General features: G+C 29.4%; 1 protein-coding gene across 1 annotated transcript in view; it reads right to left on the bottom strand.

Annotated features, from left to right (window-relative positions):
* Window positions 1-326: 326 nt before the first annotated feature.
* LOC107455634 (arrestin domain-containing protein 4) overlaps window positions 327-27,434 on the bottom strand; it is a 78,124-nt gene continuing 51,016 nt past the window's right edge. The window contains exons 3-6 of the mRNA XM_016073268.4: window positions 23,143-23,381; window positions 20,998-21,180; window positions 5,316-5,501; window positions 327-3,051 (exon numbers count right to left, since the gene is read on the bottom strand). Coding sequence (XP_015928754.1) covers window positions 2,878-3,051; window positions 5,316-5,501; window positions 20,998-21,180; window positions 23,143-23,381 — 782 coding nt within the window. The 3' untranslated portion in view covers window positions 327-2,877. The remainder of the gene's footprint in view (window positions 3,052-5,315; window positions 5,502-20,997; window positions 21,181-23,142; window positions 23,382-27,434) is intronic.

The raw sequence follows: 27,434 nt of genomic DNA, 5'->3' as shown, positions 1-27,434 counted from the left end.
AATGTATCTTGTTTTTCCTGGACCTCTATACAAAACCATAGGGGTACTGAGGGAGATATTTTAAGCTTTTGCTTCTCCCTCAAATAGAAATGGTTTTGTTTTTAATGGCTACCGGGGCCGGTACCCCCTGAAGACGTCGGCTTCGGTGGTCGTATTTTTGTTTTATTTCATTTGTTTTGTATTAATATTTTCTTAATTGCTATGATTTGTAAAAGTTTTTACATGAACGTAGATGAAACAACAGAATAATAACAAAAACGTGAGCGTTTAAATCAGACGCAATAATTTATGGAAATTATGACTCAGACGAATTATCAAGAAACAAATATTTTTGAAATTAAATTGTTTATTTACAAATTATAAGAATTATTTAGTTCAAAACTTATACAAATACAAAAACTCGGAGGAATGAAATGGATAAGAAAATATTTTTTATATCGACATTAATTATAGTTTTGAACTTCTTGAAGTAATATTTTACTACATTTTAATAATTTATTTTTGTTTCATACACTTTTCAGGAGGCACAATATTAAAAACATACTTTCTCTGGTATATCTTGTAGTAATTGAGTTTGATGAAGCAGAGTGTTTAACAGGAAGTTTTGATGGCAGAGAAACACAAGTGACTAAAAGCCTCTTTAAATGGAGTTGAACAAAATTTGATATCATAGGCATTAAAACAGTAAAAATTGAAAGCAATTACAAATCAAGTTAAAAAAAAAAAGTCGACATCATTAACATTCTATACCTTTATTAGAAAAATGGTAGAAAAAAACAGCATGAAAATGTTAAGCAATTTCGATATGAAATTTTTTTTTATTTTGCAATTTTTTATTATTATTATTTTTTTTTTTAAATAAACGTTTTTTGCATACCTCCTTCCCAATTTTTCCTACATGCAGCAAAAATTTCACTCGATTCGTAAAAATGTTTTTCAATTGATGATAATTTTTGTAAGAACATTGTTTATTATAAAAGCTTGTTAATAGTTAAGTTTCTCAATAGAATTTTTTCAAGAATTTTTCAATATTATCTTAATAGTTTTTTTTTGCTATAGATTAAAAAGACTACGAATGTTCCATCAAATACTCATCTACTAAAACTATTTTCAATAGGGTTCATCTGAAAGGAAATTATTTTAAAACTACTTGAGTAAACATAAAGCAGCTGAAAATACATTAAGCTGTTAAAAGGGAACATGTTCAGAGTTTCTTTTTAAATAATGCAGCCACAATAAGGTAATTTTTCCCCCGACTATTTGTTGACTCTGTCTACCGGGACACATTCGTCAACAAATAGGCGATTGCCTTGCAACACAAAATTTGTATAGCAAAAAATCAAAAACAAAACCTTGCACAAGATGAAGCAAAAGCAAAAAACAGATAAATGTACCGAGAAATACAATTCTGAAGGTTTAATTTTGCAATTTTTGCAAGATTATGTAAGCTTGACACCTAATGTACATAGCAATTAGGTGTGACTGACTAAATGAATAATGGAACTTCGAGATAGATAACAATAGCAGGAAAATGCCTTTAAATATTTAACATTTCATATGCTAGCTATATAATATAAACAGAATTTTCGTATTACTTTAGCGTGTATGCTTAAGAGTCTCTAAAATTTAAAACTTTAATTATTCATAATTTCTTCTAAAATCATCAAAACTAACAAACAAACAAAAGACACTTATACCCTGATCTGGGGTTACATAAGACAGCGGGGTAACTATAACCATTTTGCTGAAAAATTGTGAACATTCAAGTCATCAGTTCCATGTTTTATGGAAGTTTTTGATCACGTGTTAACATTTTATAACTACTCACCATACTCGTAATTTTAAGTTGAGTTTCATATAAAAATCTTTAAAACTGATTTCAAACGATACTTTTATGGCTAGGATAAAATAAGGATAATTTTATTTTCCTTCGGAAATGCTCTAAATTGAAAGAAACTATTTATGTGCTCCTGATAGTAAATGGTAAGGTGGATATAAATATTGATGTCACTGTAGCTACTGTAGCCTGATGTCACAATCAATAGATTAAGCATTACTATTTTATTTGAGCTTATTTATTGAACCTAGATAACTACATTTTATGAAGTACTTAGTGTAAATTAATTAAACTTAAAAATGTCAAAAAATAAAAGAAATTTTTCTCACTTTTATTTTTAACAATAATTGTTTTGAGCAGTAATGTACATTTATTTTACCAGTTTGCTACGGCACTATCATCAATGAATGCAAGCGGAATATCCCATTCTTACAGCTGATTTCAGTTACCCCATACTGAGAGGTAACTTTAGTCTCCATGTTTTTATAGTTGTTGTCTTTGACATACATGTTTTAGAAACAGTAATAACATAAATAGTTACTGTTTGCAACAATCAACTAACCTCTAAAGTAAATGCCTTTGAATTAGCAGGTATCTTAAATTTAAAAGAGGCGTTACCCCTTTTTTTGACGTTATACGCAGAATCGGTTTTTCTTTTAAATATTGATTGTATTGTAAAAAGACTCTTCTATGATATTAAACAAGATATATTTTTCCATCAAAAATGACCCTTTTCCTCTAAAACGACATAGAGGTGGATTGATTTTAGTTTCATTTTATAGATTTTTTTAAATAGTAAGTTCATGGTTTTTGTATCAAAATTGTAATTCTCGGGTCATGTAACATTTTTTTCCGAATCTAATATACAGAGGAACTTTATTTTCATGATTTTCGAATGCAAAGTCATTAAGCACCTTTGATATTAAAAAAACAAAAACATTTAAAACACTATATGAATAGTGTCGCTTAGTCTGTACAATACAAGCTCTATATTTTATGTCTCATGGCAGGATGCAATGCTAAGATTGAAACTGTTGATTTCATTTCAGTTTGCTAGTGTTCAACCATGGTCTAAATATTGGCAGTGTTGATGGGTAGCTTGTTCCTTTTCGACGTTGTAAGGTGCCGTCGCTGTTTCTTATAGGATAGGTGGCTATCATTATTGGCAACTGTAATTTTAATAACCTGTCGACTCCTTTTGGCTCCAGAATGAACTATGAAGAAAGTACATATTCAGATTATATTAATAAGCTTAGTTCAATAATAAAATTAATATAAAATAAAATTATAAGTAATAGATTATTTAGTTTAATTATGAAAACATTGAGGCATTCAGATTCTCAACAGACCTTGAATTTAGAGTTATATGCATGACAGAGGACTAAGATTCGTTCATTTTCACAGCTGCTAATTTTGAAAGCGGAATCTGAGAGATCTGGCCCATCCCAATTCATTTTATGCGTTAGAAAATGAAATATAGATAGTAGGTGTGAATTGTCATACAAATTTCTCAAAATCATGGTTGATTGGAATCTGCCATTTTCAGTAAAACCCTTGAAACAGTTGTTTTTTGTTTACTTTTTTCATAGAAAACTTTAAAAAAAGTCCCCTAACGTTATTTTGTAATTAACACATAACAGTTAAGTAATCGTGGGCAACAACTGCTTTTACTTTTCATTTTACATGAGTAAGTATTTCGTATTCTATCTATCTATATATATAATAAAATAAAGAACTTGTGCGTCTGTATAACGGTTCACGAGTGTATCATGAGCTCTAAAAATACATTCAACATCAAACTGAATGAATACAATTGTAAACTAATTACGAAGCTTGATTTTTGATATTTTTGGTAGGTAAGTAGGTATGTTAAGTCGTTCCAGAGCTGCACAATGAGCTATAGACGACGGTCTGGGAAATATCACAGAGGATGATTTGATTTTAGAATTATATTTTTAATACTAATTGTATGTGCTGTAATGCTTAATTATTTTTTATTTTTTATGCTAGGTTATCTGCATAATCAACGTGATCGTAGTAGCATAGGCAGAATACGTCACCAAATCATAATTTCTAAGGTTATCTGAAAAGTGCTTATTTTGTTTATAGTTATGCTTTTAAAACGTGTTACTATAAAATTAAATAATTTAAAAGCAACGATAATTGAAATACAAAAAAGTTTTGTACTGAAAAGCAAAATTAATGGAGAAATGGAATAACCGTTGAGTATAAACATTAAAAACACCATTATTACTATTGACGCCATCAGCGATAATTACTTTTAGTAATAGTTACTAATTGAAGTAAAATAATAAACTATGTTCAAAAAAGCAGAATTAATTGAGAAATGAACCGTCATTCGCGTATGAGAGCGTGAAAAATTGGCAATTATTAAAGACACGCAATGATGCTTTATTTTGATAATAGTGCTTCATAGTAATTGGTGCAGTTTTAATAAGCACCAAATGTACTTTTATATAGGTACAAAGTATTTTTTGCGTAAATTTGATACCGATGGTAGATATTTTATAGCTCTTCGAAGATGCTTTGTTTTGGTAAGAGTGTTTCATGGTAATTTAATTGATACTAAATATGTTCTTATATAGATACAAAGAATCTTAAGAGTAAATTTGGTGCTGATAACAGCTCCACCAATACTGTAGATATTTATGATAGATTTTTCTTTTGACATATAAGTACAGGAGAAAGTAGCTTTGTTTTTGTAAATATTAAATATCATTGAATTGCCTTGAGCCTCGAGCAACATCATTATACCAGATGACACTGAATGCAGTTAATCCATATTTTGATGAGATGTACTACTTAATTTAATGACGTAATGCCAATAAGAAGGGCAACAAGGGCATTATAAAGATTTATAAAAAGATAAGAAAAAGAATAACTAAATATAATAATTAAATTTTTTTTTAATTATTATTAAAAGAATTAAGAAGTCGAAAACAAAATAATGAAAAGATATAATTTCGTCATCAGCTAACACGATTATTTTCACAAAAAGGAATGCTTTTTAATATTGCATTCATGTAGTTACAGCAAAACATATCAAACTTATTATTTTTGTTAACTTCTTTCGTTTTTTCTTTCTTTTCTTTTAGTCTTATATATTATAAAAACATGAAATTATTTAAAATTTTCTATTTCGCTACTTTATCTAGTTTTAAATTCCTTTATTCATTTTTTCGTCTATCCTCTTAGTATAATATGTAAGATTAATTTTCTTAATGGAAAATTCTTAATAACTGTATTTACTTTTTATATATATGGCTTTCATACAAAAACATTTATCATCTTTAAATACCTGAAAGCCATCGATTATTTATAACCGTCTGGTTATCTCTATCATGAAAATACTGATGCTTTACTTATTTAAGTTAAAAACAGGAAATTTGTATTGCAAAAATATTTTTTTAATGTTCTTTCTTTCTGTTTATGTAAACTTGCTATGAATGTTACTTACATATACATCGTATTGTATTTTGATGAGATGGCATCCTCTTAGATTGGTTGGGGGAAGAGGCGGAATATAAAGCATTTCATTTTTCCAGTGGTCAGTTGTACCAGGATCGATTTTTCCTTTTTGAAGGGAAGCCAGCTCCCTCGTTTCTGATTGAACAATTTTACTTTTAGCAGTATATTGGATAGTCTGAAAGGAAAAATATATAAATTCAAAAATTGATCCCAAAAACAAACATAAGGCACAATTGAGTTAATCGAAAAACAATTTTTTTTTTCAAATTTCGTTAGATATTTCTATTTATAAAGAAATTTTTATGAAAAAAAATTTAGAAAGAGATGTTTAAAATGATTAATTAAATCTTTTTTCTGATTAATGATAATTTTTACTGAATCTTTATAGTGTGAAAGATGGTTTAAAAATATTTCGCATTGAGGAAAGTTTAGTTTTTTTTTGCTTAATTAATTTATTGGTAAAATGTAGAAAAATATCTCAAACATTGGTTAGAAAGCATGTGAGCAGTGCACTGATGTTAAGAAATTTTAGCTTTTGAATCGAAACTTACATGTTGTAAACCTACACCTAAGGCAATTTGCTTTTTTATCGAACTGCAATTGCACACCAAGAATAAAATTCTGGCGTATTGTATGGAACTGACATTTCTGGTAAAAAAATAAGCCAATCATTTGGTAATTTTACCGTTCATATGGTAACGGATTATCGGAAATTCTTGTTTTCATAATAGTTCTTATTACCAGCATTTACTAAAAAATACAAAACTCAAAATTAAGTTTAACCAAATAAATGGTTTTTATACCAGGTTCCAAACCTATCATGATAAAATTACTAAATTTTACCACATTTACCATCTGAATTATCATACATTATAAAACCACATTTTATTATTAATTTTACCAAACTCATTAATTAAGATCTTCGGTAAAAATTACTGAGCTGTTAAGTGTTACCATAGAGCCAGGAACATTGTAAATTTTACCATATTCTGGTATTTGAGACCATTCTTTTATCTTAGTGTAGATTTAAGTTAGCTGTAGATTACTCTCAAATACCTAATTCTACAAGATATAACTCATTTATATGCAATGAGATGAGTATAATAGAAAAACTGAAATACGCTTGGAAAACCAGTAAGTATTCAGGGAATATGCCTAAATGCAAATTTAATTGAGTTGAAACACATTTTAACACACATAACTTCCATACACATTAAAAACCGTATTAGATGCTAATAAAAGGATGAAGTAGTTTTTGTAATATTAGATATCCACCAACCATAGCTTAACGTTGTTACAAAAGAACCGAAGACGTTAATATCTATATACTGCTTAAAAATACAATTTTATTATGTATTCAATTATGTAAAATTGAATGATGCTATACGTTTAATAAATTTAATAATTTATACATTTTATAATGATAATAATGGCCGGGACAGCCTGGTTGGCAGGGCGTTGGACTAACACTCGTGAGAACGGGAGTTCAAATATAGCAGACCGAAGATTCTTCGTGCAGTAAATTGTGAATGGTGCACGTTAAATCTGCTGGGTCACAAAGTTTTTCATAATCCCATAACAAATTATACCCCTGAGGGTACTGAATTGGAGATTGTTCATTCTCTGGTTCAGGTCAAAATTACGATCTGTGGATTAGTGAATGGAGGTTTGAATGGGCATAAACGGGTGTGATGTATGGGTGTGGCAGAAGTCGAATTCTTGGCCATAGATGGTGACACTGGGAAACAAGAACAATCGCACTCCCTCTGCCTTAATAGACAGCAACAACAACAACAACAACAATGATGATAATAAAAACTGAGAGCAACATTGAATAATGAAATAAAACGAAATTCACTGATAAATTCTTTTTTAAGAAAGAAAAACTTAAATGGTTTATTTCTTAGAAAAATTAGATTTTATGTGTTAAATTCCAAAGCTATTGGCAGAGATCTAAAGATGACTAATTAAACTATATGAACTGTTGCAACAAAAGGGTTTAGTTCTAATTAGAATGCTCACAAGTTTAGTGAAAAGCAACTGCTCAATTTTAACTGTTTACTTATCAGAACTAACTTGCTCATTTTAAATAAAATTTATTGATAAATAAATGTTTATTAACTTGTTTGAAGTTGTTCTGTATGAAAATAAAACTCTAAGCTTCAAAAACTTATATTCTTTCTGCACTGTTTTATTTAAACTTAATGAAATTTAAATATAAACAGATTGTAGTTCTTCGAAAAATGTTTAAAAAAATAAAATTAAAATTAGATTATTTTTTTAATTCCTATTTTGACTAGTAAATATATTAAAGTGACCTTTAATCAATGAACTTTTCAATAAATTCCATAGATATTCAAATGGAGAGAAATCTAATGAGGAGCACGGGACTGAGTTGATGAATGCAGATCTTCTCTTAGAAAGCATAAATGCATTTATTATATAAAAGCTTATTAAATATTTAAATTCTTCTAGGAAACAATAAATTTTTAAGATGTTCATTATTTTAATAAAAATGTTCATTTTTTAAGCTGCCATAAATTATTTTAACTTGAGTTAGTATATTCTAATTTTGGAGAAAATTTTAAAAATGCATCCGAATTTGATATGGCTAAGTTGTTTGATTATAGAATTAACTTTGTGTAACTACATTGTACATTATCATAAATTTCTTTTTCAAAATAGTTACATATATGTAACATAAAAAGCTTCTATTAATCTTTTTATGTTAGTTTCTTTGCTATAAAACAACTCCTACTTTATTACTAATTAATTATTCAAGTCGAACTGCTTTCTCACACTGTTAAAAGTCACTTCCTGTTTCTAAATCTATTTTTAGCCAAAGTATGCATAAATTTAAATAAAAACATTCTTCCCTTTTAAACTACGTGGGAATCACTCGAGCTAGTTCTTAAACCAATAGTAATCCTTGGGACTTCCCTTTTCCCTTCTAATATAACAAAATAGAGGAAAATTCCTTTGCTACTTTCCCTAAGATAAAACCTTAAGCACACAGTTTTGGAGTGCGAATTTGAGCTCCGCCTTTGCTAGAAAATGTCTTAAATATACTATGTGAAGCTAATATAATATTTTTTGCCTTCCAACTGCTATCTGCGTGGCCTAACAACACTCACCATGACTGCTACCCTTTCATATACATGGCTCAGATTTCACAAAGCAGTAGTTTAATGTGGAACCGTTTTGTCATCACAGTCAAACAATTCGATTTTTAAATTTTCAAAAAGTTTTGGTGTCATGAAGTTCATTGTCATGAAGGCAATTCCAGAGTTTCTTTATCGAGTTTAGGCTAGCAGCTTCAAAGCTACTCAAAGCTCTTCAGCCTAGTTGCTTCAAAGTTATAAAAAGGAATGATGTAGGTACAAGCTACCACAAATCACCAGTTGCAAGAAATCTCAAGTTACAACAACAATTAACCCTTCTCCCGGAATCTTGATTTCATATTCCGCATCAAAATCGTGACGGATGTATCGAGGAGCTTTTATGTTCTTTTTCTTCAGTTTTATTAACTAAGTGGCACGAAATGATACCAAAGCTAAAAAAATACTGAGAAACTTATGCAACTCTTTTACTAAAAATGTATCACTTCATTTTAAATTTGTTTGTTCGATTAAAGAATAAACAGTTTCTTGGCATATGATAGCAACTTTATAAACGCACCAAGCAAAGTTCAGAAATTCCCGAAAAAATAGTTTATAATAGAGAAGCACCCCTAGTGGCGTATGATGACATTTCCGGGTATGGGTTCCTATGCAATTTTAATCCTGATGATGTGCTCTAACGCTTCTAGAAGTTTGAAGAAACATTTACGCAACCCCCTGTTATATATATCTTTTTTAAATTTGTACATTTTAGACAAAAATTGTACTTAATGTCATTAAAAAAACTGTTGCCTAGAGAAAGATTTGAAATCAGTGATACAAAAGTATCTAAGATCTGCTTAAAAATCTCATGCAACAGGAAACTAAAAAAAAAAAATGTCCCTCAGTGCAATTTTCGATAAAATCTTTCTTTTTATTTCTCTTATTTTTCATTTCGGCTCTCAGTGAATCACAGGTTACCCACGTATGGTAATTCTGTAAAGCAGATTTAGGTATAAGAACTTAAAGCAAACTTAGCTTATGTTTTTGCATATCACTTTAATTCAATTTTTTTTGTCAGAGTTTTATCAAATTACATTTTTCATAGTGTGATAATAAGAATGGGTTGCAAATCTTCCATGAAAGTTGCATTTTTCATGCAAATTCTAGAAAAGTTATCTGTACAAGATATTTGTTCCGAAAACAGGGTATACGCATCCGGACCAAGTACCCTGCATAGGGTACGTATGTATTTTTAATTTTTTTCTCGAGAACTGCCAGGGGCGATATTGCTTCAGTTCATATGAAAGTATGGACAAGGAATTAATTTTTACAGTGGATTACTAAGAAATTGACAGTGATGGTATAGACATTAGAGAGGCATCACGTTTGATGGCCACACACTTCTCCATATCTCTTGAATCTGATGAGTGTTAGGTTTGATCATGCGTGTGTATTATAATCGTTTTTTTTTAAGTTTATTTACATTAAACTATGTTCACATCAAATCTCATTAAAATCTCTCCTATGGCTCTAGATATAATTAGCTACCTATGAGAATTCTCTAGTTTCGAAAAACAACGTATGATCTCGTTGTCTCGTCATTGATGTCTCGTTGAAGCTCTTAACTCTTTTGTAAAAAAAAGGCCGGTAAATAGCTAGCAAACTCGTGAAAGATTCTTTTACCAAATTATTAAAAAATATGTAAATACAGTCAAGCTTTATTATTCAAGGATATTAAAACCTTGCATACTACAAAAGGGTTGTAAAGGATTAAATCTTAGCATATTTCATTTCTAATAAAAAATTAAACAGATCTTGAGTCATAAATACATACACCGTTATTCAAAACTTCTGAAAAATAATTTTAAGTACGCTATTACGATGCGTTTCGTAACTAACTTAAGCGCAACTTAGCTCAGTTTATTTCCAGTTGAATTACTTATGATGTTTTTATTTTCATGTCTTATGAGAAAATGAGCATTTTTGAGAGGATAGGATAAAGCAGCGAGGGTATAGTTTAATTAATTTTACGTCGATACTAGCATTCCCTCTGTTTTATCTGAACAATAGAAAGCTGGTAAAAGTAACTTTTACTCTGTTAATAATATGGAAATAGGGGCAGACAAAAATGTCTCTTTAACGATCCTGGGCGTCCAAATTATTTTTAAGCTTTTGTGTAGAAGGATCTTGGCTTCATAAAGAAGAATAAAGCGTTTTTAAAGTGTTTTTTTGTTTAGAAAAAACAATATTAATAACTAGGCTAATAGATTTTTTCTCAATTAAGCTTGTTATTATATTTCTCAATTATAAATTTTTTTTTTCATACTTAAAGGTTTTTTTGAAATAGTATAATATAATTTTGTTTCAGAAGGAACTTTTTGCCTGAAGTAATAGTAATTACGAAATTTCTTCAGATTATAAATTGCTGTTTTTTTTTGCTTATTTTTCTATAAAATACCAGATTACATGTAAAATGCTCACGCGTGGGTTGTATTTGAGTGCGTAATAACTAGGGAAATATTCTAATGTTTTTAAAATAGTTTAAAGAATAGTGTTAAGAACCTTTAGGAGTTTCTTCGTCAAGAAGTAATGAAAGATAGCAAAAACTACTTTACGTAATTTTCGCCATCTTTCGTACCAGTATTTTTTTTCTTATCCAGTTCATATTTCACTATATATTAAAATTTATCAAATATGGTCAATGATGATGATTACTGAATCTTCCACGTTAGGCTTAAACAGGCTGTACAATTTCAAAAAGCTTTCTGTACATTGTTTTTAAGTCACATAATTGACTCACACACGGTAAAAAAATAACTGTAAATTCTGTAGGAAAAAAAACATATTTTTTACAGCAAAAAAACTGCATATGGATAAATACAATTTTTTCTATTTTTAATCGTTACCCATGCGCTGCAAAAACGTTTTACAGAATTTATCCGTATGTTTGACAGTTTAAAAGCTGTTTTTTACAATACAGTTCTTCACTGTTTTTCACCCTAATCACAAACGTATTAAAACTCTCAATTCACATTCTAGTTTTTGCCATGCAGTTTTGCGTACCGTTAAGGTAACTTTTTTTTTTCAAATCCGTTCACGATTATTTTCTAAACTTGCTGTTTATTTTCATCAATTATTTTATCCGAATAATTCGAATCCTGATACTCGCAATGATGACTTACTGATCCGGTTTGCAATGATGACAGAATTATTTTATAAAGTTTCTTCTCTTGTTAAAATATGAGTTTTTTTTTAAATAAGTGTTTTTTTTGTTAAAAATAACAAGTTTCGTTTGTTAAAATAACGAGTTTTGTTTGTTAAAATAGAAGTATTTATCTTCTTAAAAAAACAGGTATCCTTTTTTTAAATCGCAATATCTCTTTGTGAAATAAACTGTTTTATACTGGCACGACAGCAGACAGTTTTTTCTGCAAATTTAACAGATTATTTTTACCGTCATTAAAAAATTGAATTTCATTTTTTTATTCCTCTTTTTAATTAGCTGCAAAAGCAAGATTGAATTTAATTATTGCTATGATAATGGAAAGAAATAAAATATATTTTAAGAGATTTTATTCTTTGTTTCAAGAATAAGGCATACGATAAGTATATGCATAAGTCAATATATGAAATTCCTTGTCACAGAGTGTATAAAAACATCTCGAAATGAGTGAAACAGTTTATATCTTACACACTGCTAGGCATCTTATACAATTTCTCCGATTATACAATTCATCCATAATTCTATACAGTGGCTACACATCACAAACTAACAATCCTCAGATAGTATACTTTGCTTTGAAATGCCTTGGATTCTATACAATTTCCAGGCATTCCGTATACTGTCAGCGCACATATAGACGAAGAAGTGAGTTTCTTCATGAAAGTTAATATTTGTTTCGTATATAATTCCATACAATGACTACACATCACAATCTGAATATCCTCAGACATTATACTTCGCTTTAAAATGCCAAGGATACTATACAATTTCTGGGCAATCCAAATGATTTTGGAGTCTTCACACATTGATGAAGGAAATAGTTGCTTTATGAAAGTTAATGTATGTTTCACCATAATTCTATACAATGACTACACATCATAATCTAACAATCCTCAGATACTTAGCTTTGAAATGCCAGGGATTTAATACAATTTCTGGACATTCCATATAATGGCGGTATTTTTTTACACACTGACAATGAAATGATTTGCTTCAGGAAAGTTAATGTTTGTTAATTATGTCAAAGAATGGTGGACCAATTAGCGTATGCTTGCATGAGCCACGATGGCTCAGGGGATAAAGCATTTGCCTTCCATTGAGGCTAACCGGGTTCCAATTCCAGTCAATACGAATTCCGCATCCGGCTTGCACCGACCACAGTGTTGACGTGAAATATGCTCAGTGGTAGACAGATCATGGGTTAGAGTCCCCTTACCGTCAGGCTAACCATGGGAGGTTCTCGTGGTCTTCCTCCCCATGTAACGCAAATGCGGGTTAGCTCCATCAAAAAAGTCCTCCACGATGGCAAATCTCTCCCAATACTCGATCCAGGAGTTCCCTTGTCTTCTGGATTGGGTTCAAAATTACAAGGTGAAGGAGTTGAACATTAGTAGTCACAAACCCATAAAATTGGGTCGGCTGTTCAACGACGGTGATAAAAAAAAAGTATGCTTGCATGTACTCAATATCAGGCAATGCTGATTTAGTAGATAAATGAGATAAAATCAGATTTTAGTTTACAAACAGGTCCGAGAAAAGCATATAGAAAGTTGGAAATATTAACAGTAGGAATTTTCATTATTTAATTTATTAGTATTATTTTATTAGTAACAAATTTTATTATTTTCCTCTACACTATTTGAAATAGTGTAGAAAAAAATAATATAATGGGGTACATTTTAATTTTTTTTTTGTGCCACAAAGTAATTCGTTCGACTTCCTATTCAAGTAGAAGCGAGATTTGAGAGAGGTATCATAAATACTTTAGGAGCAATCTTTGAAATTTTAATCAGTTTCCGAACCAACGAGAAGAGTAAGTAGCAGTATGCTAAACGCCGAAATCAACAAGTAAATTATTTTTTCCCTAAATACCGTTAATTAAAAGCATTTGGCAAAATATAAAACAAAATGAATATTTGTCTTATATAACACATTTTATGCTGAATATCAAAAAATTCAATAATTGGAACATTCATTTGAGATGATTTAAATCACTTGGATAACTACATCCATTTTGCTAGGTAAACTTGGGACTGTACTACCAGGCATGAACCCAAAAAATTTCAGAACTGAACGGGAAAGATAGTTCTACTAAATACTAGAGTAGTACTAGTTAACTAGTTACTAGACTAGTTAACTAGTTACTAAGAATAAAACAATGTATTTATAATAATTATCTTACATTCATCGCAAGTAAATTTCAGTTGAAAAATTTAAAAATTATCATTATATTTATTTAACGCAGATTGCTTTTAAATACATAATAATGATTTTTTTATGAATTTTGTTTGAATTACCAAACAATATTACACTGAGAAAGAAAGTATGTTCAAAGGTACCAGAATATGGTGAACTTTACCGTGTTTCCGGTTCTATGAGTACACCAAAAACCTCGATAATTTTTACCGAAGCACTCGGGTAGTGAATTTGGTAAAATTATAAATAAAATATGGTTTTATATTGTGTGGAAAAAAGCTTGGTAATTTTATCATGATACCTTAGAGCATGGCATAAAAATCATTTATTCGGTTCAATTTACTTTTCAGGTCTGTATTTTCCACTAAACATGTAGGATTAAAAACCATAATTTTCTGTAAATCCTTACTATATTAACTGAAAAATTACTAAATGAAAGGTTTGAATACAGTATATATTTTAGTTTGATTCCTCAGATTCATAGATTCTTTCTACCAGAAACGCTGTCATTACCATACATGTGGTAGTTTTACCAGAATGTTTTTCTTTATGTAGAATAAGCACATTTATAAAATTTAATGTAAAAAAATATTTTTAATTATTTTTCACATAATTTCATTTTTAATATATCTTTACTTTTGCATATTTTATCATCATTATACACCGAAGAGCCATTACATTATGACCACCCTCCATCTATAACAATGCGATCGCCCAGGTTTTCATGATTTCTCGCCCAGGAACAATGTTTTCATGGGACACATTAGGGCCCATAATCCTCATAGAACAATCCCTGACGTCTGTAAGCTACTTGAAAGTAGTAGCAGACCAGGTTCACCCATTCATGGCAACAGTTTTTCCTGCGGGGGATGGTGTTTACCAACAGGATAATTCACCATGTCATAAGGGTTGAATCGTCATGGCTTGGTTCGTGGAAGATTCCAGTGACTTTCAAGTCATGTCTTGGCCTCCAAATTTACCTGACCTTAATCCAATAGAGCATTTGTGGTCCAACTTGGAAAACTAAATACATGCTGCCACGCTACCCCCTCGCAATGTGAGGGAATTGCAGGACTAGTTGGTGAGCGCTTGGTACCAGATACCTCAGACTACCTATCAGCACCTTGTAGAATCAATGCCACAGCGGGTGCTAGCAGTTTTGAGGGCTAAAGGTGGTCCTATATGTTATTAGCAGGTTGGTCGCAATGTAATGGCTCTTCGGTGTACTGTTAGAAATACAAATTATGTTAATTAAATCATTTGGGTAATCAAAGTTATGAATATTGTAAGCCGGAATTATTTTTGGAGAGCTAACTTTTGATTACTGCATAATATTATGTGAAATACAAATAATGTTAGGTAAAAAACGGTGGGTGCTAGCAGTTTTGGGGGCTAAAGGTGATCCTACATGTTATTAGCAGGGTGGTCATAATGTAATTGCTCTTCGGTGTACATATATTTTTAATGAATTTTATTTGAGCTGGGAAATAATATTAGATCACTCCCATTATTTCATAAAATTTATGAGTTTTAAAAAAATATTTTAATAAATTAATTTAGATTATTTTTAACCTTGATTTTATTTTTAATATATCTTTACTTCATGACATCATGTGTTATATAAAATAACCACAAATATACAAAAATTGTTACCAGTAAAATAATAAAACAGAATTTGTGCATTTGTTTAATGAAATTCCAAAATTCTAGAACTTTGATAAGAAATAAAGTTTTTTATTTCCTGTGATAAAGAATAAAATGAACTTCCAGTAAAATAAACAGATGAAAATAAAATATTCCTTCTGGAAAGATATTTTAACCATTTTATTTCGAAAAATATAAAATTCCATTCTTTTTTTTTCAAGAATTTCAGTTAGAGCTTCTCTAACGTTCCATACACGAAAAATCGTTCGATGCAGAAAACTTGCAACTGAAAAATCAAAGAAGCGTAACTATGTGTTAGAACTGAAAAAGCATTTTTGAGTGTTTTATTACTTTTTTAATTTTCAGTCCAGGTGAGTTATTCTGTATGAGAGAGAAAAATTTAGTACGTTGTCTGCCTATTTTGAGAAAAAAAGTTATCTTTAAAATATTGGTAATGAAACTTACATTTTTTCTAAAAAGTTAAAAAAGTTGTTGTCGAATTAGTTTCTAAAGTCAGTAAAATTCCTAAGAAGTTACAAAAAATCGATATTTTCAAAAATGTATTTAATTATTAAATTCATTTAAACTCAATTCTTAAAAATGAATAGATATATTGAAAGTATTCGGTGAATTATTAATTTTTTTCGCTTTTTTGTTAGTGTAAAAATAAATCAGCAGTGCAGGCTTATATTTGCGAAAAACTTCTCATAATCATGAAACAAGGTTCACTTCAGGATATTTTAACAATAAGAATTTAAAAAATTAATTCCGAAGAAAGGAAGTCATAAAAGATGAAGATTGCTGTGTTCTGCTTGGGAATTAAGTTTATTTTTAAGTTCAAGATAAATTATGAAGCAATTATTTCAAATTTACTATAAGTTGCAGCAGCAACGTGGCACACTCTAATCATGAATCGCCCATTCTAATTATCAATTAAAAATAGCTATATATATATATTTTTTGTATAGTTGCATTTCTTGAAGCACGAAAACATTTTTACCAATACTTAAGTAAATAAAATTTAGGATAAGTATGCGACATAGTTTCATTTGGTGACGAGCTTTGTTCCTAATTTTAAACTAAGTGAGCACAAATTCTCTGATTTCCTAGGAAGAACTCATCAAATCATACATTTCTGTATTTTTCCGTATTTAAGTGATTTTTGTCGTCATTTTGGAAACACCTGACACTAAAAAAGTAATATTTGCTCTAAGAAGTACTCTGAGAAAAATGTATGGCCAAAACTTACAGAATAAAACATTTACTGGGTTTCTTGCACTAGGGGAACTCCAAACAACCCGGTAATTTTTACTGAGGCAATTTGGTAATGACTTTGGTAAAATTAACAACAAAATATAGTTTTATAATGTATGATAAAATTTGGTAAATGTGGTAAAATTCGATAATTTTATCATAATACCTTAGAGCACGGCATAAAATCCATTTATTCGGTTAGATTTGCTTTTAAGTTTCATATCTTCTACTTAATGTGGGTTAATATGGGCTATAATTTTAAAAACCAGAACTTCCGGTAAATTTGGACATTTTATCAGAAGTTTAATTACTATACAGAACGGTAATTTCACCAGAATTTTTTCTCTGTGTACCAGCAAATTGCTTAAATGATAAAAACTGAATCACCAAAATATATCCAAATATGCTTGACTTCTTATCAAGCTAGATTTTGTTTTGAACAAAAATAATGGAGATAAAATGAATATCTTAAGCTGATAAATTATTGATCAAAACAAATCTAATATACTTGAATGTTTAGATCATAGTTGATTAAATATATGCAGATTACTTAAATCTATTGATGACTTCCATCTTTGATGATATTTAAACACGCGACTATTAGGAAGAAAAATATCACAAATAAAGTCATAAAAGATAAAATAAATTAATTTTTATAAAAACTATCTGAAATGAAAAACTAAAGAGTTTTTCATTTCATTGGGGCGACGTCTTTATCGGAATAACTTGAAACAAATTCTATTCAGAAAACCAATTGATTAAATAGAACCGGAATTCCATTTAAACACGAGGAAATAGAATTTCAAAACTTGGAAACTTTTTCAATTCATTTCAAAAACTATGTTTTTTGATATGACAAGGACAATAGGAAATTGTAAAGATTCTATAAGGAAAAAGCCTTTTGTTTAAACTGAAATAGAATTCAGTTTTGTTCGCGCAGTTTCGCTTTAAATGAAGTGAAATTTTATAAGTCAGATTATAATCGTAAAGAAGACTTATTAATTATTTTAAATTGAGAACCAAGTGACTGATTTTAAAACTATATTTACCGGTAAAAACAATTACATAATGATCTGAAGTATTCATAAATTTATTCACTTTAGCAATGGGCATGTTTCACTGTCTCGAGGAGAAATGAAATTTTTTCAACTCACTACTTATGAAAAAAACTTCAAAATATATACTGATAACATGTTAATTGCGCACTTTTTTTCTAATGTATACGTAAGTATCAAGCTATCAGTATTCATGAGCTGTTATGCTTAATTATTACGTTATCAGTACATAGTTTGAAGCTATCATAACATGGGAGCTTAACCCCCTTTTCACAAAATATGTTTGTATACTTTTCTGTTAACATTAAAAAATCACTAACATTATTTTATGTTACTATTTAACTTATAATGTTTGCCATTTGTTTTCCTATTATATTTTTTTAAACTAAAAGCTCCGCTCGTGATTGCTTCTAATTCATCATTGCTTTTTTTAATTAAAATGTGATAAGAAAAGGACATTTTGTTTATAAATTATGTAATTAGTGTTATCCTACGTAAACACATTATGTTAATACCTTAACCGTGATGAAAGAACTATTACTCGAAATTGAAAAAAATTCAACAATACTTGAAAAAAGAAAGAATTAAACTTAGAAATACAAACTGTGTAACACAATAAGAAATAATAAATGAGATGTAATTTTACTTGATAATAACATATAACGATTACTTAATTTATTATATATTACTAAAAAGTATAATAGTTCCAATAAAAATAAGATTTTGTGTCTCGAAATTTCGATACAAATATTAAGATTTGTATCTGGCAACACTTCTTTTGTTGTTACTTCTGGCATCAAGTAAAACGCAAGATTGTAGAAAGAAGTTCTCGAAAAAATTTATAAATAAAAATGTTACTTTCGGCAGCTCAAATTTCAAGACTGTGATTGAATTTCTGTCTACAGCAGAGTGGCCCACATGGTACTTTTTACTACAAGTTTAATCCTTAGTAATTCTCAAACTAATTATCGAATGTTAATTTTTTATTCCATCTCACTCTTTCTACATTTTTCTATGCGTTATCGTAATTTCAAGTCCCTAAGTTTTGTAAATTTTGTGCAGTAAAACAAACTGTAACTTAGAGTTTAACACTCGAAACAGCAGCGGCGTTTATTATAGATCTTCTCTACATAGGAAGATTATAAACTACCAGTTTTGTTAATGTTTTTTCAATGATATGCGAATTAATTAAGAGTGCTTCGACCCACAACGAGAAATGATTGACTAACAGAAATTAAAATAATTATTATGACCTATACAAGAGTCTAAAAATGTTACAAATAATAATTTTGTCTGAAGAAATATTAAACATGTTTTTACTAGTGAAAAATAGCAAATTTGAACTGGAATTGTTAAGTGAACTTAATTTGAATCAACAAACTGAATTATCTGAAGTCAATTCTACTATTGTTTATTTCTGTGTCTTCTTTATTTTGAGAAGTTTTCTTTATTTTTTTATGTTATGCCTCTTCTCCATATCTTTTTTGACACTGTCCAAAATTTCGATTTGGAATGATGCGTCAAATCTTCCTTATTGGCCCAATTTGATGCTCATGAATTATGGTCAAATCATGATATATGTTTCACATAATAAATAATAATTCACTAAAAAGAGAAGTACTCATCTGGGAAATTCCTATTAACCCCTTAACGATCGGTTAATTTTCAAGAAAACCGTCATGAAAGTGCCTATTATTTTGGCTTTTCTATTTGTATTACGTATTTGATTAGTGCTGCAACTAGTTTAAAATAAACTAACTATCTACAATTACCTTAAAAATATTCTGGTACTGTCATTAGGTGTGTAAAATGAGATATATAATTTTTTCCGGGCAAAGGAAATGAATTAGTTTTATTCTTATTGGCGCGTTACTGCTGAACACTCCAGCCCGTCAATATCACGGGAGCGAGAAATAGCGGGCGAAAACCCAACCCGACTTTTTCACGGGAGCGAGAAGGAAGGGGTTAAAACAAAGTTAGGCTCTATTTGAAGAGCACGTTTGACAACCTTGCATGGAGTACAAATTACCGCACTGTCTAGTATTAACATTTCTGGTAAAAAAAAGAAAAGCATACTTCTGATTAATAAAACCAAAATATGTGGTATTTAAACCATTCATTTGGTAATTTTTTCGTTCATATGGTAATAGTTTACCGGAAATTCTGGTGTTCAAAATTATAGCTCTTATTACCACACGTTTGGTAAAAAATTCAAAACTAAAAACTCAGAACTAAAAAGTATTATGGTAAAATACCAAATTATAACACATTTATCAAATTTTATAAGATATTATAAAACCATACTTTATTGTTCTTTTTACTAAAATCCCTACGAGAGCACTTCGGTAAGAATTAACAAGCTTTTTAGTGTTTCCATAGAGTTAGAAACATGGTAAATTTTACCATTATCGATAGTCTTCACCTTTTTTTTCTCAGTGTAGAATGCGTATGAAGAAATTAAAGTAATTTGAACAAAATTGATCTTTTTTGACAAAAATGTAAAAAAATTTATTCTGTTAGACATGTAATAATAAGATTGTAATTTTATATTAGTGTATTTTGCTAATAAGCAAATGTACCTCGATGACGTAATCGATGATATCATGAAGTACAAAATATTTTGTAATCAGGGTGCGTAGCCAAATTATTCAACAAAAAATAAGCACATTTTAAGCACTTTTCAAGCACTCAAAAAATATTTTTAAGCACTTTAAAAAAATATCATGATTAGGAAGGGTTGGAAAATTTTTGGTAATTTATGGTCTTATCTTGTTTTAACCTTCATGTAAAATTAAAAAAAACTTTTGGGTATTGGTTTTGACAATTCTGTCAAAAATCATGAAGTTTTGAATCATGTAAAACGAATGGCGTTTTCATATGCTAGGGACTGACAATACGTCGAAATAGATTGGGGTTGAATTTATTGTGAAAACATTGAATAAAGCAATGTGAACTGTATCTTTTTATATAATTCGAAACGAAAATCAACATAGAAAAGGAAAAAACTCATTTTGAAAAAAGGAAAATTAAGCACTTTTTAAAAACACTGAATGAAAAAAAGCACCTTTAAGGGCTTTTAAAAACCAAAAATCGAAAATAAGCACATATAAGCACTTTTTAGAAACGCTACGCACTCTGGTATTGACAAAAATAGAGATTTTTCACTGAAATTCTAATTTAATAATTTAAAGCATTTACTTCTGTGAGAATGGCTTTTGTTTTTTTGATTGTGATTCTACTTCCATTGTCTATGGTGGCAAAAAGACATATGCTTTCTCCTGGCACGTATCCTCCTCTATCTAACCTTACTCGACAAGAAACTGGACCAGCATTCAAGCAAGGTATTCCCAGAGTATCTTCAACTTCACAGTGAAATGGTTGCTGTGAAAACAAAACAATTCTTTTTGTATTAATTTTAAGGTTTAACATTTTAAAATAATAAACTGATCATTGACAAAAACGCAAAAGTATTTGAAAGAAGATTATTTTATGAACAAAATTCATGGCTAACACAAATTATGTTTTTAATTTTCGAAAAATAACTGTTCTGATCTTCTTGTTTACGCTAAATTACACCTAATAGAACAGCTTTGTGAATTTGTGGGTGAACTGATCGTTAAGACACGGTTCCCAGAAGATCACCGAAGTCAAGCTTCAGTGGCTGCGGTCAGTGTGCGGGTGGGTGACCACTAGGTTTAGCCTGCGTAGGGACCGAGGGTGTGCGGTATTGGTCCTCGTTAAATTGTTCTACCGTAAAGTGCTTGACTTCGCATGCAGGTCGTCGGGCTACCGAAGCAGGGGTGCCATCTCCTCTGCAGAGAATCAAAATTGTGATGGCATGTCTTCGGATCATCCTCAGGGATGTTTCGTTGATAGATGATCGTTGCCAATAGCCCATTGTGCAGCTCTAGTGCGACGTAAATGAACTACAACAACAACTTGTGAATTTGTGGTGATTATTGCATAGAGATTCCAAGCCAGAGACTGAGCTACATCCTTGAATGGAATAAATCCCTCAATCACAGTACATTTTGTGGTTGTGAATGGCAACTAGTTGGTTGCACTATTCCACTTTTTAACTATATGACGATAGGTATTCCTATCTCAATAGAAGCGCATTCGTATTTATTGCTATCTAACTCATTGATCATTGATAGATTTCGAGTGTGCAGGTAAGTGAATAGTGACGTCAACTTAGACATCTCTGTTTATGTAGCAATGATGATCACAAAAACAAAAAAATGCTTCTCTTCTCACGTATTTGTAACGTAGAAGATTTTCAAAAATGGAGACGTTTTACTTATTTATTTATTTTTTACTTTATGAAACGTAGTAATGGGAGATTTCTTGTTATCACAATAAAATACTTTATTTATGTTCCTAAAAGGTTCGATAGGCAGTACTGAAAACTCTGTTTCGTGCCGTCGTCACCCAGAAGCAAATGATTGAAAATTAAATTTTTTTTTTAATTAAGGTAAGCTTTTTGAAAATAAATGATTCTTTTTTTCTGGAGAAAAATTAGAGAAACGTATTGAGTTCTTTACAGGTAATATAATACTACTTTTCGAAATTCATCAATTTTCAAAACTCTTTTATTTGACTATTTTCTTATTTGTAAAGCTTCCTTCAGGTCTTGTAATCCGTTTGTACTCGTTTTCTGAGTGGGAGAATTAGTGACTATAAGACTTCTAAATTAAAATAAAAAAAATGAAAAATATTTCGTTCAAAAATTTTTATTGCAAATTTAAAAAATCAGAAAATTAAAAAAAAAACAACCGCTCAGCACATTCTTTTATACAGACTTGTTTAAAACTAAAGTGTTCATTAAAAATGTAATCAATGCTACAGCAGAAAAATATGTAGGGAGCAGAAAAGTATTGCAAGAAAAAAGTAATCGCAATAAAGACCACGTAGAATTAAACCTTCTGTATTTTTGTTAATTAACGCTAGATTGCCTAAGGAAGTCATTTTGACTGTTTTTAATTTCAATTAGAAAAACAATGACGCATATAATGACACAATTTCTTAGAATTTTGTGACTTTTTGTAGAACATATAATTCTTTTTTTTGCTAATATTTACTAATAACTTGTTACATAACTGCAAATAATATAAAAATTGTTATAAATTAATTTTAAACAAATTTATTTAAGCATTCACAATCCAGTCATTTTGACTGCTTTTGGGCAATTTTCGGTCTTTCTAGTGTTAAAGGCGTCTTGTTTTGTGGATATAAGGAAAATTATGTTTTTTTCCACATATTTTTAAAAACGACATACAATATTCTAACTTTTATTCTTTCGTTTAACTTAAAAAATCAAATCAAAGATTTCATAATATTTACCATTAATAATGATGGTTCTAAATTTAAGTCGATTGGGTTCATAACAATAAAAACTTGTTGATTTTTGTGAGTCAGCCCAGATGGTTCTTTGAGTGCCGTCTTGCAGAAATATTGAACCCACCCATGCTTGCCTAGAAACGTAGAGGGTAGGCCAAGAGGTAGGCCTAGTTTAAATGGAAAAGAATGCACACCAGGAGAAAGAATAATCATTCGATCAGATTCAACTGTTCTTTCAGAACCTAGAAAGAAATTAATTTCATTAGTGTCAGAAAATGTAAATTTTCACCTATGTCTCGTATAATCACTAAAATGTTAACATTTTTTGGGTGTGATTGAATTTAAATGAGATAAACATTTTAAATCCTTACAACACGAGAAAATGTGCATGGATATGTAGCTGGACATGAAACATTTTCAAACCAATACAATACGCGAAAGCCTTACAAATTGTACAATGTGCAAAAGGGCAGTGTTTCACGAACTTTTAGTGGTAGAGATTCAATTTTCAATTACAATTCTCATCACCCACTTTCATGTTATAAGTTTTACTGAAATCATGCTTTAATCATAATAAAAGTTTCTATTTAAATAATTTAATTTAATTGCATTTTGAACTAAATTCTCATACATAATTCATAACAAACATAAAAAATTACTTAAAAGTTCATTTTGTTCTGAAACCTATTGCAATAACGTTAGTATACAAAAGTTTCTCAGTTTTCTTCAACTATTACCCGATATTTATTTAAAAATATCTGAACCCATGAGTATGTAAGACTTATATCAATACTCTACATAGTGCGTGGAAATGCATTTAACTCTAATTTGCCTCTCTCGGCCACTATGGTTGTTCTTGTTCTGTTTTTAAAATTATTTCTCTCTCGTCTGCTGTTTTTCTAGATTTGCTTTGCTCTTATATTTTTCCATTTTCCGTTGTCAACTTTATGCTTTATATTTCAACTCCCTTTTGTTTTTTCTCTTTCACTTCAGGCAAATTTTGAAAATGTGCTCCTATTTTTGAGAGCTTGAAACATGCTGACTATTATTTCCATTTTGTATACTTTTGAAGTGAAAGAAGTTAATTAACTGTACTTAAGTATTCACGACTTTACCTTTTAAGTAAATCATTTTATATTTGTATGGATAAATTAAAGTTTTCCCCCACTCGTATACACGTATTTTTAGATGAACATTCCAATATTTTTAGATTAAAACATACTTTAGTACAATTCGTATAAATCACGCCCTGTAAAAATACTGCTTAATTTACGGGAAAAAAAACTGTCATCTGGTATGCTAGTAACAAAACGTTTATTTCACGAAAAAATACTGCTATTTAAAAGCGAATACCTGTTTTTAAGAAGAAAGTATTGATATTTTAACAAAAAACTCTATGAAACAACTATGTCATTGCTGTCGATAAAAGCCACGAGCAGAACTCGCTCAACCAGTCAACCTAGGATTCGAACCTGGGCCACCTCATTGTGAGACAAGTGCTCTGGCCCCTGAGCTACTAAAGCTCTAACTTCCATTATGAAAAAAGATAATCTTAAGATGACATTATCTTATTGAAATACTATTTAAGTGCAATAACCAAAAGTGAGTTTCCCTTTATAAAATTGTCTGTTAGTGGAACTTTTACCAAAAAGATAACCAAATAATTATATTGGAAGAAACATAGTAATCCGATAGAGTATCATTTTGAAAATGAAGTCGATTTGTAGTTTTATTTCTACGATGTTCCAAACCATAATATAATTGTTAAGAACTTAGAGTTAATATAGAAAATAATCTAATAATGATTTGGATGGAAAAAAAATGAACTTTAAAAATTTTAATGACAAAAAATTGAATTTAAACTGGCGATTTTAATCCGTTTATGATTAAAGTGAAATACAGAGAAAAAACATTTTGTCAACAAAACAGTTTCATCCGTCAAATAGACAGAGAAAGTTCGTAAAAAGGCGGAAATTTTTTGCACTTAGAATCAAGTTTTATTTCATTTTAAAATAATCAAGTTCGATTAAAATACTAAACTCAAATAAACTAAGATTAATTATTATATACAATACTCCGAAAGAACTTTTTAAGTTTGATTTTTCTTTTTAATAAGTTACGATTTAATGAGAAAATTCAAGTATTATCTGAGATTAATTCAAGTATTCTGGTAATTTTATCACCAGAAAAGATGGTTATTATATGTAATTTAAAGCAAAGCCGTAAAAAAATATAAGCATTGCTAGAAAAAATATGGTTCCAATTTTCCTTTAATGGCTATTTGAAACGCCGAAGTTAAATTTTTAAGAAAAAGAGCGTTTCAAATCGAACAAGGATTATTTTTCTAGACATAATTAGTTGTTATGAAAGAAATGTAAAACGAACAGTCTAAGTGTAGGATTACAGAAGATTTTGCAATCGTTAGAAAATCTGATTTAATATAATAAAGGTGATATAAGATCAAATATGATGACAGGTGGAACAAAAATCCACTGGGGGCATAAATTATCTTCTGCTGCAAAAAGTGGAAATAAGTAGCCCTTTTAATACGAAATTACCGTACTGTATGGTAATAAGATTAAAAAATAGTTCTTGTTACCACGTCTTTAGCAAAAAATACAAAACTGAAACGTAAAATTAACTAAATAAATGGATTTTGTGCTATGTTCTAAAGTAACTTGATAAAATATTATAAAACGATATTTTATTGTTAATTTTACCGAAATCATTATCAAAACGCTTCGGTAAAAACTGCCAAGTTTTTTGGTAAAGTTTCCAATATTCTGGTAGTGTTGACAAACTTTTTTCTTGGTGCAATATAAATGAAAATAAAAAAATGACTGAAGCTAAGATACTTATAAATTAACTTACAGAATTATAGTAATAAAGTAAATGTAGAAATTAATAAATACCAAAAATGTATTGGAAATTCAAATTGTTTTAAGAACTTGGCAAATATAAGTTTGTTGCTTGCTTAGGGCATAGGAAATTTTAGTTTTGAAATGAATTAGTTTCCATAAAAGTTGATTTTGATTTCAACGGGAAAGCACCAATGTTTAACTCTCTTTCGATTTTGTATAACTTACCTAAACTTTAATATAGGGTTCTGAATTTTTCAAAGGAGTTTATCATAAACATGAACATTATTTAAATACAAAAATTTCTTAGAAAGAATGAAAAGCACAGCTATAAACAAAAATAAACAACTTAAGAAATGTTTGCTGATGTAGTCCACCTATACTACCAAGTTAATGTTGATTATTGAGTTTATCTGAGTTATCGAATAAAAATAATTAAATAATAAAGAAGCTACAATAAACTTTTGATTAATGAGAGCTATAAACATGCAAATAACACTGAAGATATACTTAAAATATTTGATAAAACAGACCCAAATGGTCTGATAAAATATTTAAACGATTTCAAGGTTAAAATTGCTCGTTTCATACATTGTCTAAATTTCAGTATGGTTGGAAAAACGGTTCTAGTGTTATAAGAGAGACATACACATAAAAACACTTTATTTTAACATAGATTTTTTTAAAACAAGAACGGCAAAAAATTTTATTTCCTAACATTAACATCAATAGAATAAACTTTCTAAGTAATTTTTGGCTCCAAAATAATAATTTTAGCTAAAGAGATCGGCAAATAGTTCGCTTTTTTTGTGAAGATTTAAAGTGAGAGTTTTGTGAATTTGAGAAAATTAGCTTTAATTTTTTTGAGTTGACAATAGAAAATAAAGAATATATTTTGCTTTTACTAGTTGAGTGTACAGACTTCCAATTGTCGAAGTCTTTAAATCCATCATAATTATTTTCTTTAAACTATACGCGTAATAACGCTTCAACTTTGTGCCAAAAGAGAGGTTTTTTAAAATTTTACTAACGATTGTTTGGTGACTTCTTCTACACCGATAAAACATTTAAAATTTGTTCTTTAGTACCTTTATTCGTTGAGATCTTGAAAAAGTAAAGACATAGCAAAAGTGAATGTTGTCTATGTAAATGTGACTAAAATAAGATCATTCTTCAAAATATTATTTAAAAAAATGTTTGCGATCCATTTCAACTAAACTGAGCAATTATGAATAATATAACTTTGTACATGTTTAAATTCAAATATCAAGGCATATAATCCTTTGCTTAGCAATCAATTGAAATGATTGTTTGTAATGTATAGATTATTTAATGTACTGAAGAATAGGTCTTAAAATTTTATTACGCTAAAAATAGGGAAAAAAACTTTCCTGTGAGTAATTACAAGTATCAAAAAATTCTGGTTTGATACTTTAG

This window comes from Parasteatoda tepidariorum, chromosome 7 (genome assembly GCF_043381705.1).
Source record: "Parasteatoda tepidariorum isolate YZ-2023 chromosome 7, CAS_Ptep_4.0, whole genome shotgun sequence".
In the NCBI taxonomy this organism is placed as follows: Eukaryota; Metazoa; Arthropoda; class Arachnida; order Araneae; family Theridiidae; genus Parasteatoda; species Parasteatoda tepidariorum.
Note: the sequence above shows the minus strand (reverse complement) of the source record. Positions and strands in the feature narration are given on the sequence as shown.